We start from the raw sequence: 15902 nt of genomic DNA on the forward strand, positions 1-15902 counted from the left end.
GGGTCGGGAACGGGGCGGGCCCGGCCGGTGTCCGGCTCTGCTCCCTCCCAGCGCTGCCGGTACCGGGCCCAGCGCCCCTCGCTGCACCTGGCACAGGCTCCGGGGAAACCGAGCCGGGGTGTCCCTGTGTCCCTGGAACAGGCTGGCACGGGGGCTGAATGCTGGTGTGATTCACTTTGTTTGTTTTTTTTTTAATTCACAAGTAAAGGGGAGACGGCCCAGAAGCAGCGGGAAGGTGTGCGTGGCAGAGGCACGGAGGCTCCAGCAGGCTCCTTAAAGCAGGCTCAGTACAGCGACAGGCTGTGGCAGAAGCAGCCAGCGCACACTCCTCCTCCTGCGGGCACAGCAAGGAGGAAGGAGCTGGCAGATCCCCAGAACGGTGCCCTCAGTGGCACTGCTGCTCCCCAGTCGCTCCCCATCGGACACACGGCAGTGTCTGCGCCAGCTGCACTTCAGCTCCTGCCCCAGAGCTCTGCTCCTGGAAAGCCAGTCACCTCTCCCACCTCTTGGAAGGGCTGCAGGCCCTGCGTGAACACCAGTCTGTACCTCAGGCGGACGGGATCCTGCGAGAGAAGGGAAGAGGGGCACACCATGATTATAAACTCCCAGACTCCTTCACCTCTCATGGCCTTGCTGCAGTGAGCCACCTCTGAAAGGGGAAACACCAGCCTTGCAGAAGCTCTGCACAGGAGGAAACCCTGGATAGGTTAACCTAAGGATATACCTATCCTAACCTAATACAGAGAAGACAACTCGAAGAGCAACATAACTGTGCATTCCAGCCATGGGCATGTTGGCAATCCAGGCCTGGGCAGCCTACTCAGAGTTCCTTACACTGATCTTGGGTCTCATAACTATCCACCAGTGCAAAAGATCTGCCACCCATCACTTGTGCCTTGGGTGTCCCTGTGTTCCATCAGCTGCACCACGAGCGCCTGCAGCTGTGTCTGTGTTCAGATCCTCCAGAACTGCACAGGCCCCAGCACAACTGCCCGCACAGTCCTTCAGACTGTAGCTCTGAAAGCTCTTTGAGCAGAAAATCATCTTCCCAGCACAGTCCAGACTGCCCTGTCTCTCCACTACACCTCCCCATTATTAGGGTTCTCCCCATTTTTCACACAAACATCCAGGGAGTTCCCAGTGCCCACCAGCAGCACCTTGTGTGGGTTGGAGAGCAGCAGCACCTGGGACAGCACTGCAGGTGGGAGGAGAGGGCTGAAAGCTGGCAGCTCAGACCCAGAGGCTGGTTGTAACTTTATTTGCATGGTCTGAAAGAGAAAACAAAAGAAACACTTGTTAATCCATGCCAGGAAAGGGCTGTGAGCCTCAGTGAGCCATGGAGCTGGTTAAAGGTACATCAGCCAGACTCTTCATTCAGTGAAAAGCACAGCCTGCCGCTAAAGGCAGATGTTCCTAAACAGCCAGTTCTGTGCACAAGGAGCAGGAGCCCTGCCCAGGAGGCTCTGGGGCCCTCTGGAGCCCTCTGGCCATAGCAAGGCCATGGGCACACACAGTGAAACAGGCAGCACTGTACAAGAGGATCTCTGTGCAGAGACAGGGAGCCACACAGTTTCCCATGAGCAAGGCAAACGCTCAGTAAGAAATGGTGACCCTTCTTCTCAGGACATTTCTGAGCCTCTCCGCTACCTGTCACAGGTTTCTCACCTTTGGGACTGCAGCCTGGAACACTATGTCCTTAATGGGATGTGCTGAGGTGCTCAGCATGGACAGAACCATCACCAGCACGTCTGGTCGGCCAGGAGCTGGGTCTCTGGAGAAGTGGAGCATGACCTTGAAACCATTCCTGTCATACACAGTGAGTGGAGAGATGGTGCCTGCCAGAGACAAATCGAGAACCAGAATCAAAGCCTGGCTTCCTCTCCCATCTGAGTGCAATCAGGAAAGATGGGATAAGGAATAGCAAAAAGGAAAATGCAGACAAACTTTTACTTCCTTTGGCAAACTCACAGGCCAAGTGGCACACAGCCCCTGATTTACATCTGCCTCCAAGGCAGAGACAGGAATCTGGATGTCTGCCTTTGGGATTTAGCAGCTCAGGTTCCACCAGTCCTTGAGAGAAGTCAGGTGTGGATCCAACAGAGATGTGGTGGGAAAAGCAAAGTGCCTTTCTGAGCACACACAGGATTTGGCTGCTTACCCTCTGTGCCTGGCAAATTCACACCTGGCTATCACCATCCTGCCCTTCCAAAATCTGCTAAGAGCTTCACTTGAGGCTGAAGGCAGATCAGGATGTCTGTGCACCCGTCCTCTTCCAGCAGCAGCGAGAGCCAAGGCTCTGTGGCGCCAGGCTGAGACCCCAGGGTGACATTCCCAGGAAATGCTCTGGGTCAGAGCTGGGCCATACAGTGTGAAACCAAAAAGCAGAGGTGGAATGAAGAGCTTCCTGCTTTAGGAAGTGGGGCAATTCCCACTCAAAAGTGTCTTTTAGGACTTTTAGTGGAACAACTGTTTGAAGTTTGACTGAAGGTGCGAAGGACAGGGTTTAGAAGCACATCACAAAGATCAGGCAGGGCAGAAACTCCTGAGCAATGAGTAGGGAGGACAAGGACATTCTCATGCTCTGATCCCCCCTAGCACCTGCTCAAATTCTCAGGTACATTAAGTCCATCACAGAACAGTGATTACTTGTCCCAGTGACCCACACAGCATGAAGCTAATTTGGCTTCCTATCCTGCAAAACTCATGCAAGAGCTCTAGTAAGCAGAGCTGGGGCACAGAACTGTACTTACTTAGTGTAACTGAAATTAAAGGCACAAAAAGGTTTTCTAGAGAAGCATCATTGGAAGCTGGGTGCAAAGAGGCAGCAGGCTTCAGATCATAGCCTGGACTGAGGAGGGGAGGATCTGCCACTGAGTTATTTGGAAGATCTGGAAAGGGCAATTTCATTGGTGATAAATCCCTGCAAAGAAAGGCATGCAGAAAGCTTGTATAAGCAGGGATACTACAGGGAATGTACTGTCTTCTGCTATGTCTGTCTCTATTCCCAATCCCTCATCCCCTTTAGGTATAAAAAAACTACAGACTTACACTCTGAGCCCTTCAGGAATTCAAGAACTCTATCATCTGTGGAAGATCTTGCTGTTTCAAAATTCATTAAGGCAGATTTTGGTTCTGTTACTATGGTAAAACTTAGGTTTAGGGCTTTGGAAGTCTGCCATCCCTGAGCACAGCTTCTCTGGAGCCCTAGTCAGGCAGATCAAAGTAAATTCCTGCTCAAAGACATCACAGGAAGCTGAAAATCTTCAGTAAAGTTTCTTGTAATATGGCAGACTGTATAAGCATACTGTAATAGTCTCCTGCTCTGAAGATCTGTGGAGATTAATTGGATTTGTGAACTGTTCCAAGCTTCCACTGAATGTCTTGAAACTCCCTTGTCACAGACTGGAGAAAGCTGAGGAAAGTGCTTTTTGAGTGACAGGTTTTTATAAAAAGACCTGACCATAAGGTTTTTGTTCTTTTAGCTGAACACCACCTTGTTATCAACCAATGGGATTTGTCTCCCCAAATTTCTGACCCTTGAAAGGTGCTGGTGTGCAATTAACTGCAATTAACCAGTGCAGAACTGCAGGAAAGGGCCAATATGTGCATGGATCACCTGCCATCACTAACCAGAGGTAGCTGAAAGGTTTTCCTAAATTCTCCCTGCTGTAAAAGAATTCCTCAGCCTGCCCAGATCTGACTCTGTTATGAAGAGTTTACTTACAAAGAGCATGTCTTGGTCCTGGGTGGTGGAGAGAGCTGTTTATCCAGGCTCTGGAACTCACTCTTCCCTGCACAGCTGTCCTCCCAGCCCTGCTGTGGTGCCAGGCTTTGAGCAGCACTTACACCGTCCCTAAAGCCATTGTGTACAGCAGGCTGGAAAACAAGGCTCTTCAGGTTCATGCTGTATAATATCAGCAAAAATAAACCTATTGCACTGAAAATAACTGTTTATCAAACACCACTACCTAAAGCAGAAATACATATGAGTCATTTGGTTACAGGCTGCACCTGAGAGCACAAGGATTGCAGTTTCCCTTCAGAACAGAGTGCTACACCAGAAGGGCTGCCAGGGAAAGGCAGAGCAGGAATCATCTCTGATTTTTGTCCTTTATACCTTATGGACAGCAGAGTATCTGAGCATCACTCACCTCTACCAGGCCAAAATCAGGGGGTGGTTCCTGTGTGACAGGGGAGTTGCTGAGACCTAAGAAAGACACCAAAATACCACAGATAATTTACATAAAAAGGGCTTTCCACAGGTGCTTCCTTTGCTGTCTGACACCACTGGAGACACTGCATCCCTGCAAACCTCCATCTGGAAGGCCCCACTTTCTCTTGGGACTGATGCTGAAGCCAAAGGTCCCCTCTCTTGACTGAAGACCCCAAACCCCAGTAAGGAGGGTGGCACCGGAGTGCACGTACAGACCTAAGGAGCGCAGCTGCTCCTCGAGCAGGCAGCTGGAGGAGGTGCTGCCGCGCCGGGGGGCTGAGGCTGTGTCTGCAGAGGGCTCTGGGGGGGTCTGGGCCATGGCCTCCAGCTCGGAGAAGTCGATCAGGGTGTAGCTCCTCGTGCGCCGCGGGGCTGCTCGGCACGCTGGGGAACAGACACGGTTAGCTGGAGCCTGGGGAGGGATGGCACAGCCACGGCTGCAGCTGTGCCTCAAAGGTGAGGAGCCTGGGGAGTATCTTCTGTCAATTATACACAAGAGAAAATGATGGTGACAATATTTTTCGTGCGTTACAGCACTTTCTCCAGGTTTGTTCTCTGAGCAGCACTTCCCTGCCAAACCCCGCTCCCACCCGGCGTGCAGGGCAGAGCTGCTGTGGGGGCTCCTCACCTGGTGCACAGGCAGAGCTGGCAGCTGAACCTGCTCCATCCCCATCCTCCTGGCTGGCCACGGCCTGCCTGTACTGCCCCAGCGCCCAGGAGAGCTGGTCATTGGCCTGCAGGACCTCAGCTGGGAAACCAGAGCACACACAAAACACTCATCTTCCAGGGGAAGGCCAGGTCAGTTCCACAGCACCCCCCAAAATGCTCCTGAGGAAGGGACAGTGCATCTCAGGAGCAAGGCCCAGCAGAGCAGGCTGCCCTCAGCTCCTCACTCACCTTTCATTCCATTTTGCACACATAGCTGCTGATTCCAGGCCTCTCTCTCACTTATCAAGATCCCTTTAAAATCTTATCCTATCTCTAAAGTATTCCTAATTCCTGCCATCTCTTCTGCACTTTCTTTTCAGTTCTCTGAACATCAGAACTCAAAAAAACTCAGAAAACCACTTCAGCTGAAGAAACAGATTCACTGTTTAACTTTGGGCTCCAAGTGAAAATTAACAGCTTCCTCAGAGACGAGCAGGAGGAGACCAGATGCCACTTCCCTGGGCATGGTTTCACGGTGAGAGTGGGGAGCTTTGCCCACAGGGTGCCAAGCAGCCAGCACTCCCCTCCCAGGGCAGGGCACGGCCCTGTGCCGGTGCCAAGGGGCACAAGGACAGTGCTGCCTCTTACCCAGAGCCTCCTCATCAGGCACGGCCTCGCTGGCCAGGCGGAAGAGCAGCGGCCGGAGCCTCTCACAGCGCTGGAACAGAGCCTGGGGGAACGCGGCACCGCTGAGCACCCCGCACACCCACACCTCTGTCCGTGCCCTCCTGCAAGGGAGGCTCCTCTAGCACAGGGAGGGAAAAGAGCATTCACCTGCAGGCTCTCCTGGTCACCTGGGGATAATTCACCTCTCCTGTAGCTCTCCAGGAACTCATCCATACGCCTGACATTCTCAGAAACCTCACGGATGGTGTTCACTCTTCGGGACACCTGAGCTGACTTTTCTTGTTCCTATGATGAAAATTGAAATATTACTGTGACTTGGCTGGAGCACTCAGGGTCACACCTATTAATATTTTATCGCAGGTAGAGAAGGCACAAAGCAGCACAGGTGAGAACAAGCCCCCAGCTGCCCCATCAAGGCACCCTGGCCGTGTGCTGTGCAATATGGAATACGTCTCACCACAGGCACGAGTGTGACTTCAGAATTTGAGCTGGGAGTTGGTGGCTTCTGCCACACAGAATGACACACAGAACAACCACAGGGCTTTGTTAAACCAGATCTCCTGTGCGAGCAGAGAAGTGGGATGCTCCTTCAGATGGAACATGTAAACAGGCCAGACATGCACACACACTGCATGCAGGAAAGAGACAGTTCTGTGCAGAAGTGACTTCTTTCCATCTGGGAACTGAGTTTATTTTTGGAAATTTCCAGCCACTTCTGCAGTACTACTGCCAAGGTCCCACTGACACAGAAGTGTCCTGCTCCGCGCACATTCACAAATTCCCTCTCTGGCAAGGGCACATTTTAGGGAAACAAAACAAAATGATCCCATGCTGTAATCTCAGAACAATTTAGAGACTGAGCACGGTCCCCTCTCTGGGGCTGCAGTGCAGAGGGTCCCCTGTCAAATGGAAAGTTCCCCCCACCCTCCCTGGAGCAGAGAGACCCTCGGGCAGCTCCCACCTCCTTGACGGCGCTCTGGATCAGGCGGTTGGCTGCCTGCAGGTCCGCGGGGCGGCTGCTCCTCAGCAGCCTGGCCAGGAGCTGTGGGGCACACACGGGCAGCAGTGAGCAGCAGCAGGGAGCAGCAGCAGCCCCTGGCACTGTGCACACTGCTGCAGAACGGCTCCATCATCCTGGAGACTGTCAGCTCCTGTCCCACAGCCCAATCCAGGCTACGCTGCTCCTGCACACACTGCTGGTCAGGATTAGGGACTCTGGCTCTGCAGAACTCCTGTAAGACCTGGAGAAGCCCTCCCTTGGGCAGATTTCATGGAAACTGATGTTTTTCTGTAAAAAAGTTTCACTGTTTTCTAAGGAAATATTTCTGACAAAGCTTCAGAGAGCTCTCTAGCTGTTGCACTGCAGGAGGCATCAGCATTATTCTGAGATTGTCTCAAACAGCAGAAGGTCCCAAAATATTACTGAGCCTCTTTTGTCATCAGGACAAAACAGAGGGTGGGGCATGAAGACTCTAAGGTTTACCTTGGACTTCTCTTCATCTGTGTCAAAAATAGAATTCTGAGGTCTTGGAGAAGGGGGAGGTAAAATTTTGTCTTCTGGCAGTTTGGGATCTTCTTTTACAATCCCTGGAACAGGTAACAGTACTTGTTCAGTGATGCCCAAGCTGCTGAAACCTCGATGCCCAGCAGTGCATGAGGTTTTGCACAGATTTCCAGATTAAAACACCACTGAGGACCACTAAATATAATGGAGTGGATGAAAAAATCCACCCCAGGATCCCTCTGAACTCATGTCTCATAACCCTGGGAGATATTCCAGGGCAAAGATCAGCTCTGAGCCTGTCCTGTGCTTTTCCCCTGCCCACAGTGTGAGCAGAGGCCTCAGAGTAGTCTGAGCTGTGCTCAGGAAGGCTGTTCTTTGGAAAACCCCTTTAAACAGTTCCATGCATCCTTCAGAACCCAGCCAGCCTGGGACCTTTGTCCCTTTTCCTCACACACAGCATGTTAGGAAAAAGCTGAGTCACAAGCTGAGGGGGGCAGATATCTGTGGGGGAAGCCATGGGCTCGGGAGGCTAAAAAGGAAACTGAAATAACAGAACTGAACCTTGTTTCTTCAGCATCTGATAAGCATCCTGGATTTTGACTTCCTGAGGAAACCAGACTGTCCAACTGAATATCACTTCTGTGACCCTCGACTTGACTTTTTCTGAAGACCAAATTCCATAGTACTGAAAACAAGACAGTAAAGAAAGACAAAAATCTCAAATGAGAATCACACACACATACTATAATAATCAAAATTAAACCACTTCAAACTCCTCTGATCAGTTATTGAATCCAAAACCCAATGCAGGTTATTTTAGTGAAAACATTCTGTGCTTGACTTTAAACACTCTCCTTAACTGCTGCAATGCAGTCACAGCACTGGCCTCTGACACAGGAAAACTGAACAAAACCAGAAACAAACATTATTCATTATTATCTCTTATCAGCATCTGGGTGCTTTCTCCATTTTCTCTCATTACTGCCTATGACCACTCCTTTAACTATAAAAACACAAACCTGCCAAGGCCAGCATTTCCAACTGATTAAACGATACCTGTCCTCTCAGAGCAGTAACAGAATTGTCTTCAGTGATACGTGCTTCAGAGTGTGGTTTCACTGAAATTCTGTTATCAAGCCTGACACTCAGACAAGGAGTTTTGTTCTTCAGTTGAGCACTTCTTTGCAATCAGCTTTTTGCAGCTTTGCCCTTGGGCTGATGCAATGGAAAATGAAACGTGCCCCAGTGGTAAATGTGTGCAGGAGCCACCAGAAAGGGAAATGGGTGGTGTGATGCTCAGAGGGTGTCTCAGGCAGGCCCAGCCCCATGAAGAGGGGCATGGCCAGAAGATCCCACTGCCTCTGAGAAAGCAGAGTGCATTCCTTATCCCAAAACACCCTGTAAGCACCGCCACCACCTACCTTTGGGGAAAGCACTTTAATCAGCTCATTCAGAAACCTGAATTTTGCTATTTCGCTGTGAAATCTGTCACCGCAGTTGTTCACACAAGTCTCCAGCACCTGCAAAAAGCAAAATGTTCCCAACAGGAACTGAAAACACAAGGCTTGGGGAGCTTTCAAAAATTTTGTCACTATATCACTAAATCTAAGAACTTTCTGACACTGCAGTCACCAACACAAGAGACTGAGAAAGTCATGCAGCAAGAACATGTTTTATTCCTTCATCCAGCCTTCCTAAGCAGCACATTTAAAGCCACCTGCTCTGTTCTACCCATCACTAACAACTTTTGAGCTCTTGCCTCGGTGGTGGGACACAGCTCACACAGCCAGAGCTGCAGACCAACAAACACTTCAGCAGAGCAGCTGGGCAGGAACAGAAGCAGTTACTGCCCCCACTGTGCCCTGGTTCCCGCAGTCCTTGTGCAAGGGAAAGTTAAATGGAGAGGCATCCAAGAGAAAGAGAAAGACATGGACATCTAAGAGCAAAGGAAGAGAGAGCTATCCTGTCTGCTCTGTTCTACCTGCCAACTCCGATTCCCCGTGACTGCTTTGTGTGCTGATGGAAGTACTCACTGTGAGGGCATGCAGGGCTTCCCCCTCCTGAGGGGACTGGATCTTGTGTGCCAGCAGCCTCAGCGCAAACCACGGGCTGGGGAAGAGCAAAGCAAGTCACAGCACGCACGAGCTCCCAGGAAGAGCAGATGCTGCAGGGCTCCCAGCAGGACAGACAGCCTTCCTTGGGCACAGTGCTGGCCAGGGACACTGCACACACACAGGGCTGAACTGGTGACCCAGCAATGCCCCCCAGCCCTGCCCAGGGCTGTGCTTTGGGAGGGAGCAGAGGCACAGGCTGGGGGAGTCCCTACCCAGGCACCAGAGCTGGCTCTGCAGCTGCAGGAGCTCCAGTGACAGCCAGGACAGCCTGTGCCAGCTCCTGGGCACGTGTGGGTGCCAGGCCATGAGCTCTGAACTCAGCCTGCTCTAAACACAGGGACGATCACTAAGGTTTGACAGGTCACTAGCTTGATTGGTCCCTGCTACTTCCCACAGAGGCCAGACTGCCAGCTGGAAGGTGAGGAAACCTCAGCAGAGATCCTTCCCTCGTCTGAAAAGCTGAGGCTGAGCTGCCTGGGGGCTCCCCTGCAGAACCCCACAGCAGAATCCTTGTGCAGACTCCTAAGGACATGGCCAGCAGGACCTGCTGCCCCGTGGGCTCCAGCATTGGTGTCAGAGCCCGTTCCCTGACATCACCCTCCATCACACTCCTATTTCCAACTCCTTTCTGCTGCCAGGAGGGGCAGAGCCCAGCGAGCCCCCTCAGCTCCCCACAGCACAGCCCCAGGCCCTGCCCCACAGAGCCAGACACAGCCTGGGGGAGCACAAAGAGCTCTGTGTCTGCCTTACCCCTCCGTGGCAGCGTTCACCTGCTCGCAGAACCGCTGGATGCATTCCCAGTTCTCCTCGGAGACACTCGGGTCAGTGGCCTCATCTTACAGAGGGAGAAAAACAAGAGAGGAAGAAGGAAAGCCCAGGCTCAGTGTGAGCCAGTGCCCAGAACAGGAAGCAGCTCAGACCTCGCTGCTGCCGCTGCTCCAGAGCTTTCTGTAGCAGAAAGGGGAGATCCAGGACAAGCAGGAAACAGCTGTTACTAAAGCCTGCCTAAAAATATAGCCCCAAGCACACACTTAAAGTCAAGCACAGCCTGACAACAGCAGATGTTGCTTTTAGCAGGAGAAACTTAAAAACCATTTACAGGCAGCTCTCCCGAGACCACTACAAAACTTGTGCTGGAACACGGGCAGTTTACACATTAGCACAGCTGAATTCAGGAGAAAAAGTCTTTTTTGCCTCTATCCACTCCCCAGTGTGTCACTGAGCCAGCTTTGGGGGCAGGACAGATGGGGAAGAAGCCAGACGCAGCAAGCCAGCACCCACATCACTCTACCAGGGTTCCGTGGGGGCAACAGCCCCTTCCCCAGGGAGGTGAAGCTGCTCCAGTGCCCACCCAGGTTGGAGGAGGCAGCAGAGCCAGCCCCGACCCCCAGCCCCAGCCCCACTCACTGAGCCAGCGCTCCAGCTGCCCGCTGCCAGCCATGGCTGCGTGCCCGCGTCCCTGTGCCCGCAGGAAGCGGCTCCGGGCGGCCAGGGCAGCCCGCGAGAGGCTGCTGGGGTGGAAGTGCCTGTGTGGCTCCTGGGGAGGGCTGTGCTGGGGAAGGGCTCGCGTGGCTGCTGTGGAAGCGCTGCTGTGGGTGTGGGCTCAGCACAAGCCCTGAGCTCCTCCCCTCAGTGGCTGCAGAGTAACCGTGAGAACGGAATCAAAGTCACCACGTTGATTTAATAATTAGAAGGGCATCAGACAGAAGAGGATAAAACATCTCAGTCTCGTGATCAGGGGTGTCAGGGGTGTTTTCAGCAGAATCACGTGCATGACACAGTGCACAGGAAACCCCCCCTCTCAGCAGCTCCCTCAGCCTGGTAGGACACCAAGGCAGCTAAGAGGGCAACAGCTATAATACATATCTATATATATATAAAAATACCCCCCCACTGTATTTATCGGGGAACAGTGTTGTGTAGCTGTAGGTACCCTCTCCAAAAAGAATCCGATCTGCTGCTTTCAGAAGTTCATTTCCTTTCTGTCCACACAGTCTGAATTTAAATGCTGATACGTGTCTTCTTCTCCCACCCTGCCAAGAAGGCTCCTTGCACGAGACAGCGGCAGGATGGAGCTGAATCTGGACTTGGTTCCTCTCCCAGACGAAGTGGCTTGTGCTTGGTGCAGGTTCCTACAGACGTGGGGCCAGCCCAGACACCTGTCTGGCCTGAAGCCCAGCTCGTCTGCTCAGAGAAGATCACACAGGTGCCACCTGCACCATCCCAGTGCACGGCCTGGCAGTGTCACTGATGTCCTGTCAGCTGGACAGGGCTCTGTGTATGCGGCCACACACCTCCTCAGCTCCCAGGGTCACCATCATCTCTGCCACGCTGGGGCCGTGCTGCAAACACAGAGTCACTGAGCACGGGAACTGCCCTGCCCAGCTCGTGTCTGTGCATCACAGACTGCTGCCAGCCCTGCCCAGAGGCACCTGAAGGGCTGGCACCAGAGCTGAGCCAGGACTAGGCTCTGGAGAACTTCTGTAAACCGTGGGTTTGAGCTCTGTGAAAGCACACTGCACATCATCTCAGAACTGCTGTTTTACCTGCTGCCCGCTGAGCGCCAGGCGCAGCAGCTGCATCATGCTGCTGTACTTGGTCTCTCTGGTCTGCTTCTGCACACCTCTCAGCTCTCTGTTCAAATCCTCCACAGTCAGGGCAGCTGCTGGCCTTGTCAGGAGCCTTTGGGGAAGAAGGTGTCCTTACACTCTGGGGACATGGAAACCACAGGGCTCCAACCCCTCACCCCTGCCCTGTGCCAGGATGCTCCCTTCTCCTCCCCAGCAGCAGAGCTCATTCAAAAGAGCAAGTTTCAACTACAAAATTATGCCACAGACCTGGAAAACTACCAAAAAAGCAGTAATTCTGACTGTTTTCAGAGATGAGGAGCCATTGCTGCCACTACTCAGCTCAGAGAGCAGCACACTTACCCTGAGACCAGTTTTCCTATTTTATCTACTTCTGCAGAAATTGTTTGTAGCTGCTGCCGGGACACCGAGGGCCTGACCCACAGGTAGGAGTAATCACTCGACACCAGATCCTTCAGGAGGCTTATGTGGCCCTGGGGGAGGGAAGCAAAGCCGGCAAGGCAGAGGGCTGTGCTGTGGAGGAAGCAATTCCTCAGCCTGGAGGATGGGGGCACAGCACTCTGCCACTACCCATACTTTTCTCAGCAGAAGGACTCGCTCCACATATTCCTCTTCCAGAACATCTGGATCCACTTGCTGCTGCCCATAGACGAGCTCCACCAGCCCCTGCAGCTCCCTGACGAGCTTCTGGCGCAGCCCTTGGTTCTCAATGTGACGGCTGAGGTGAATCCTGCAGCACAGCAAAGACCTGCCTTTGGAGTGCTTTGGGTTGCCTCAGATCACCCCAACCACGTCTCACAGAATATTCTGAGCTGGAAGAGACCCTCAGGGATCATCAAGTCCAACTCTTAAGGGAATAGCCCATCTGGGGACTGAACTCTCAACTTTGGCATTCTTAGCACCATGCTCTGACCAACTGAGCTAAAACTGTGGAAGTGTTAGAAAAGCAGCACTAAACCAGAGTCAGACACTCTACAAACAAGCATTTCGCTCAGGTGCCCCACAGGGAACTGATGATGAGGCCACCTCAGCAGCACAATGTCCTAGGAGCACGAGCGTACTTGCAGAAGAACCTTCTGGAAGTGTTAACTCTTTTTAGATGTTATTTTCTTAGGTTATAAGCATAAGACTTTAGATCCTCTCAGCTACACCCACCCTCTCTCTAGACTTTCAGTGCTACCAACCCCAGAGTCCAAGCACAGAATGGGAGAGGAGGCAGGAACTGTGAGAGCAGAAACTTATGGTTCCTCTTAGCACGGCCCAACAAGTGCTGCACCAGGATCCAACAAACAAAACTCCAGCCAAAGCCAAGTGCTAGAAATAAAATCTCACTGACATGGTGCTTACTACATTTTAAAGCTACCACTAATTTTTTACCTGTTGAATTCTGGGAGTGCTTCGAGGTCCAGGAGAGCAGAATGAGTTGTAATTCTGCTTACTTCAAACTGGGAGATCAGCTCCTCCAGAGTCCTCCCCATCTGTTTCTCTGCAACACAAGCCAGAGGGAATCACAGGGCTGTGCTCTCCTCGGGCACGGGGCTGGGAGCATGCTGAGCAAAGGTGACACAGGACAGCCACCCGTGCAGTGCCAGTAGCAGCAGGGGTGTCCCAGGAGGGAAGCAGCAGCAGGCACACTGCCATGCTGCCCTCTCCTCCCTGCTTTGCTGCAGAGGCACTGGGAACTAGGACGTTCTGCTTGGCTCCATCACCTTCCTCAGCAGAGCCCCTCTGCCTCAGTTGGCCAGAGAAGTCACACTCAGCCAGGAGCGGGCACTGCCCAAGCAAGATTTCATTCCCAAGCAGAGCTCTCAGAACACAAGTTAATTTGTGATCCCCAACAGCAAAAACCACAAAAGGAGACATTGACTCAACTCCTTGTGGTCTGTCAGGTAAAAGGAAAGGTGGCACAGGTGCCAGACAACACTGCAATCACTAACCACAGACTGCAAGCTTTCTCAAGAGTTTCTCAGCCTTGAAGGGAGGGTTTTCCCAAGGGAGAACCCATTAAGCACCTGATTCAATTTTAATGGCTGCACAGCAGCAGGAAGATTTCCACCATCCCAGCTCCTTCCACAGGAGCTCTGCAGAAGGCCCGGTGGCACCTCAGCGACTGGCTGGTTGTGTGACACCCATTCCCTGACCCCTTCAAACACGGACAGGATCTCAGCTATTAGAGCAAACCCTCCGTGCCACGAAGCCAGCATGAGGCGGGCGGGCGGGCAGGAGCCCGTGGCGGTACCTGCGAACCCCGAGCCGCAGTTGGTGACCATGTCCAGCAGCGCCTCTGGCAGGAAGCCGTCCCGAGCAAAGCGCTCCAGGAAGATGTCCCCCTGCCTCTTGGACAGCTTGCCCCCGTCCTTGTTCAGCAGCAGCGGCAGGTGCCCGAACCGGGGCGGCTCCCAGCCCAAGGCCTTGTAGAGCAGCAGGTGCTTGGAGGTGGAGGCCAGCCACTCGGTGCCGCGCAGCACGTGGGTGACGCCCATGTGGTGGTCGTCGACCACGCTGGCCAGGTGGTACGTGGGGAAGCCGTCCCCCTTGAGGATCACGGGGTCGCCCTCCACCTCTGCCACCTCGTGCTTGCTCCAGCCGTAGACCAGGTCCTGGAAGGGCTGCACGCCCCTCTCCAGGCGGAAGCGGATGACGCACTCCAGGCCCTGGGAAAGCTTCTGGGCCACCTCCGAGGCCGTCAGGTGCCGGCACCGGTTGTCGTACCTTGGGGAGATGAGCACCGTCTCAGGCACCAGGGCTTCTGCTCAGCACAGGCCAACGCCACCAGCTGTTTCTACATGCCCAAAACCCTAAGCAGACGCCTGAATTTCAGCTGTAACCCGCCCACTGCACATCCAAACGCCTCCTCTCTGGAGGGGGACAGAGCCTCCTCCCTCCACGGGCAGGAGGCGCAGGCGGAGCCGCGAGGCTCGGGGCAGGGGACAGGGTCAGACACGCACCGCGGGGTCTGCTGGCGGCGCAGCGCGTCCCGGCGGAGCAGCTGCAGGCGCTGCGGGCTGCAGAAGCAGCGGTAGGCGGCCCCGCTGGCCAGCAGCGCCGCGCCCGCCCGCCCATACAGCTCCAGCCGCTGCGACTGCACGTAGGGCCCCGCGGGGCCGCCCCGCCCGGGGCTCTCGTCCGGGGGAATACCTGCAACAGCGGCACGGACACAGGCAGTGAGCAGCCGGGCTGCCAAACAGCCCGGAGAAAGGCAGTGAGACCCACCCTCCAGCCGAGTACGGTTAGCCTTTACGAGAAAGGTAAGGATTCAGCAGGTGGAAAATGAACGATGCTTCTAAATACCTGCCCAGTCCAACATATCTTCTATTCCTTCTGCAGCTCCAGGCACCACCCGATTCTGATCTGTATCCTCCACTCTTAAAATAAAGGTTCCTTGGTGCTTTTTGGCAAAGATATAATTGTACAAAGCAGTCCTAAGGCCACCTAAATGCAGAAAACCTGTAATCGTGGGGAAATCAGAGGAGGCGGTCACAAAGAAGATCCAGAGGAGAGTTCTAAATAGGAGCTGGAAGGGCGCTGGATGCTGCCTGCGATGGCAGCGGCACCGAGGCGGGAGCGGCGCCGCACCCGGGGCACGTCCAGCTCCGGGGGCACGGGCTCTGGAAGTAACTCATGGATGACTCCTGCCAGGAACAGAGTCCCCAGAGTGACCTGGCAATGTCCGACAAGCGGGCACATGCCAGGACCAGCACGGCCACGGTACACCGTGACCCCGCACGGCGGGAGGGCACCGGGGCACGCTGCAGGGGCGAGCTCGGGAACTCCGCCAGGAGCACTCCGGGCAGCAGGCAGCCACCACACCTCCAGAGCCCGAATTTATGTTTCCAACCCAAAACCCCGCCCCGCCACGGCGCAGCCCGGGGGTGGGCAGGGGCGGGGCTGCCGAGGGGTCGGTTACCTGTCGGGCTGGGCCCGAAGCGGACCCGCGGCCCCCGCTCGGGTCCGGGTCCGGGTCCGGGTCCCGGTGCCGATCCCGATCCCGATCCCGATCCCGCCGCGCAGCGCAGCGCACGCAGAGCTCGCGCCATCCCGCCACTCGCCCACGTGGCCGCGGCGCCGCTTCCGCCTGGCCCCGCAGCCAATCCCCGTGCGCGCCGCCGCCGGGGGCGGGGCCTCCCTTAAAGGCGCCACTACCCGGT

General features: G+C 54.3%; 2 protein-coding genes across 2 annotated transcripts; both read right to left on the minus strand.

Moving 5' to 3' along the window:
- Positions 1-162: 162 nt before the first annotated feature.
- GGA2 (golgi associated, gamma adaptin ear containing, ARF binding protein 2) lies at positions 163-10607 on the minus strand. Its single transcript, XM_059484636.1, has 17 exons — positions 10574-10607; positions 9917-10001; positions 9086-9161; positions 8474-8572; positions 7614-7737; positions 7032-7135; positions 6510-6590; positions 5696-5833; positions 5510-5591; positions 4842-4961; positions 4430-4597; positions 4152-4207; positions 3725-3876; positions 2751-2920; positions 1666-1835; positions 1158-1268; positions 163-563 (listed from the first exon to the last, which is right to left on the minus strand). Exons 1-17 carry the CDS (start codon positions 10605-10607, stop codon positions 453-455), a joined length of 1881 nt encoding a protein of 626 aa, XP_059340619.1. The 3' UTR covers positions 163-452.
- A 220-nt stretch (positions 10608-10827) lies between these two features.
- Positions 10828-15806, minus strand: EARS2 (glutamyl-tRNA synthetase 2, mitochondrial). Its single transcript, XM_059484472.1, has 9 exons — positions 15662-15806; positions 15046-15201; positions 14703-14892; positions 13994-14466; positions 13132-13240; positions 12331-12484; positions 12097-12227; positions 11713-11848; positions 10828-11508 (listed from the first exon to the last, which is right to left on the minus strand). Exons 1-9 carry the CDS (start codon positions 15789-15791, stop codon positions 11425-11427), a joined length of 1563 nt encoding a protein of 520 aa, XP_059340455.1. The 5' UTR covers positions 15792-15806; the 3' UTR covers positions 10828-11424.
- Between the last annotated feature and the right edge of the window lie 96 nt (positions 15807-15902).

This window comes from Ammospiza nelsoni, chromosome 17 (genome assembly GCF_027579445.1).
Source record: "Ammospiza nelsoni isolate bAmmNel1 chromosome 17, bAmmNel1.pri, whole genome shotgun sequence".
Taxonomy (NCBI): Eukaryota; Metazoa; Chordata; class Aves; order Passeriformes; family Passerellidae; genus Ammospiza; species Ammospiza nelsoni.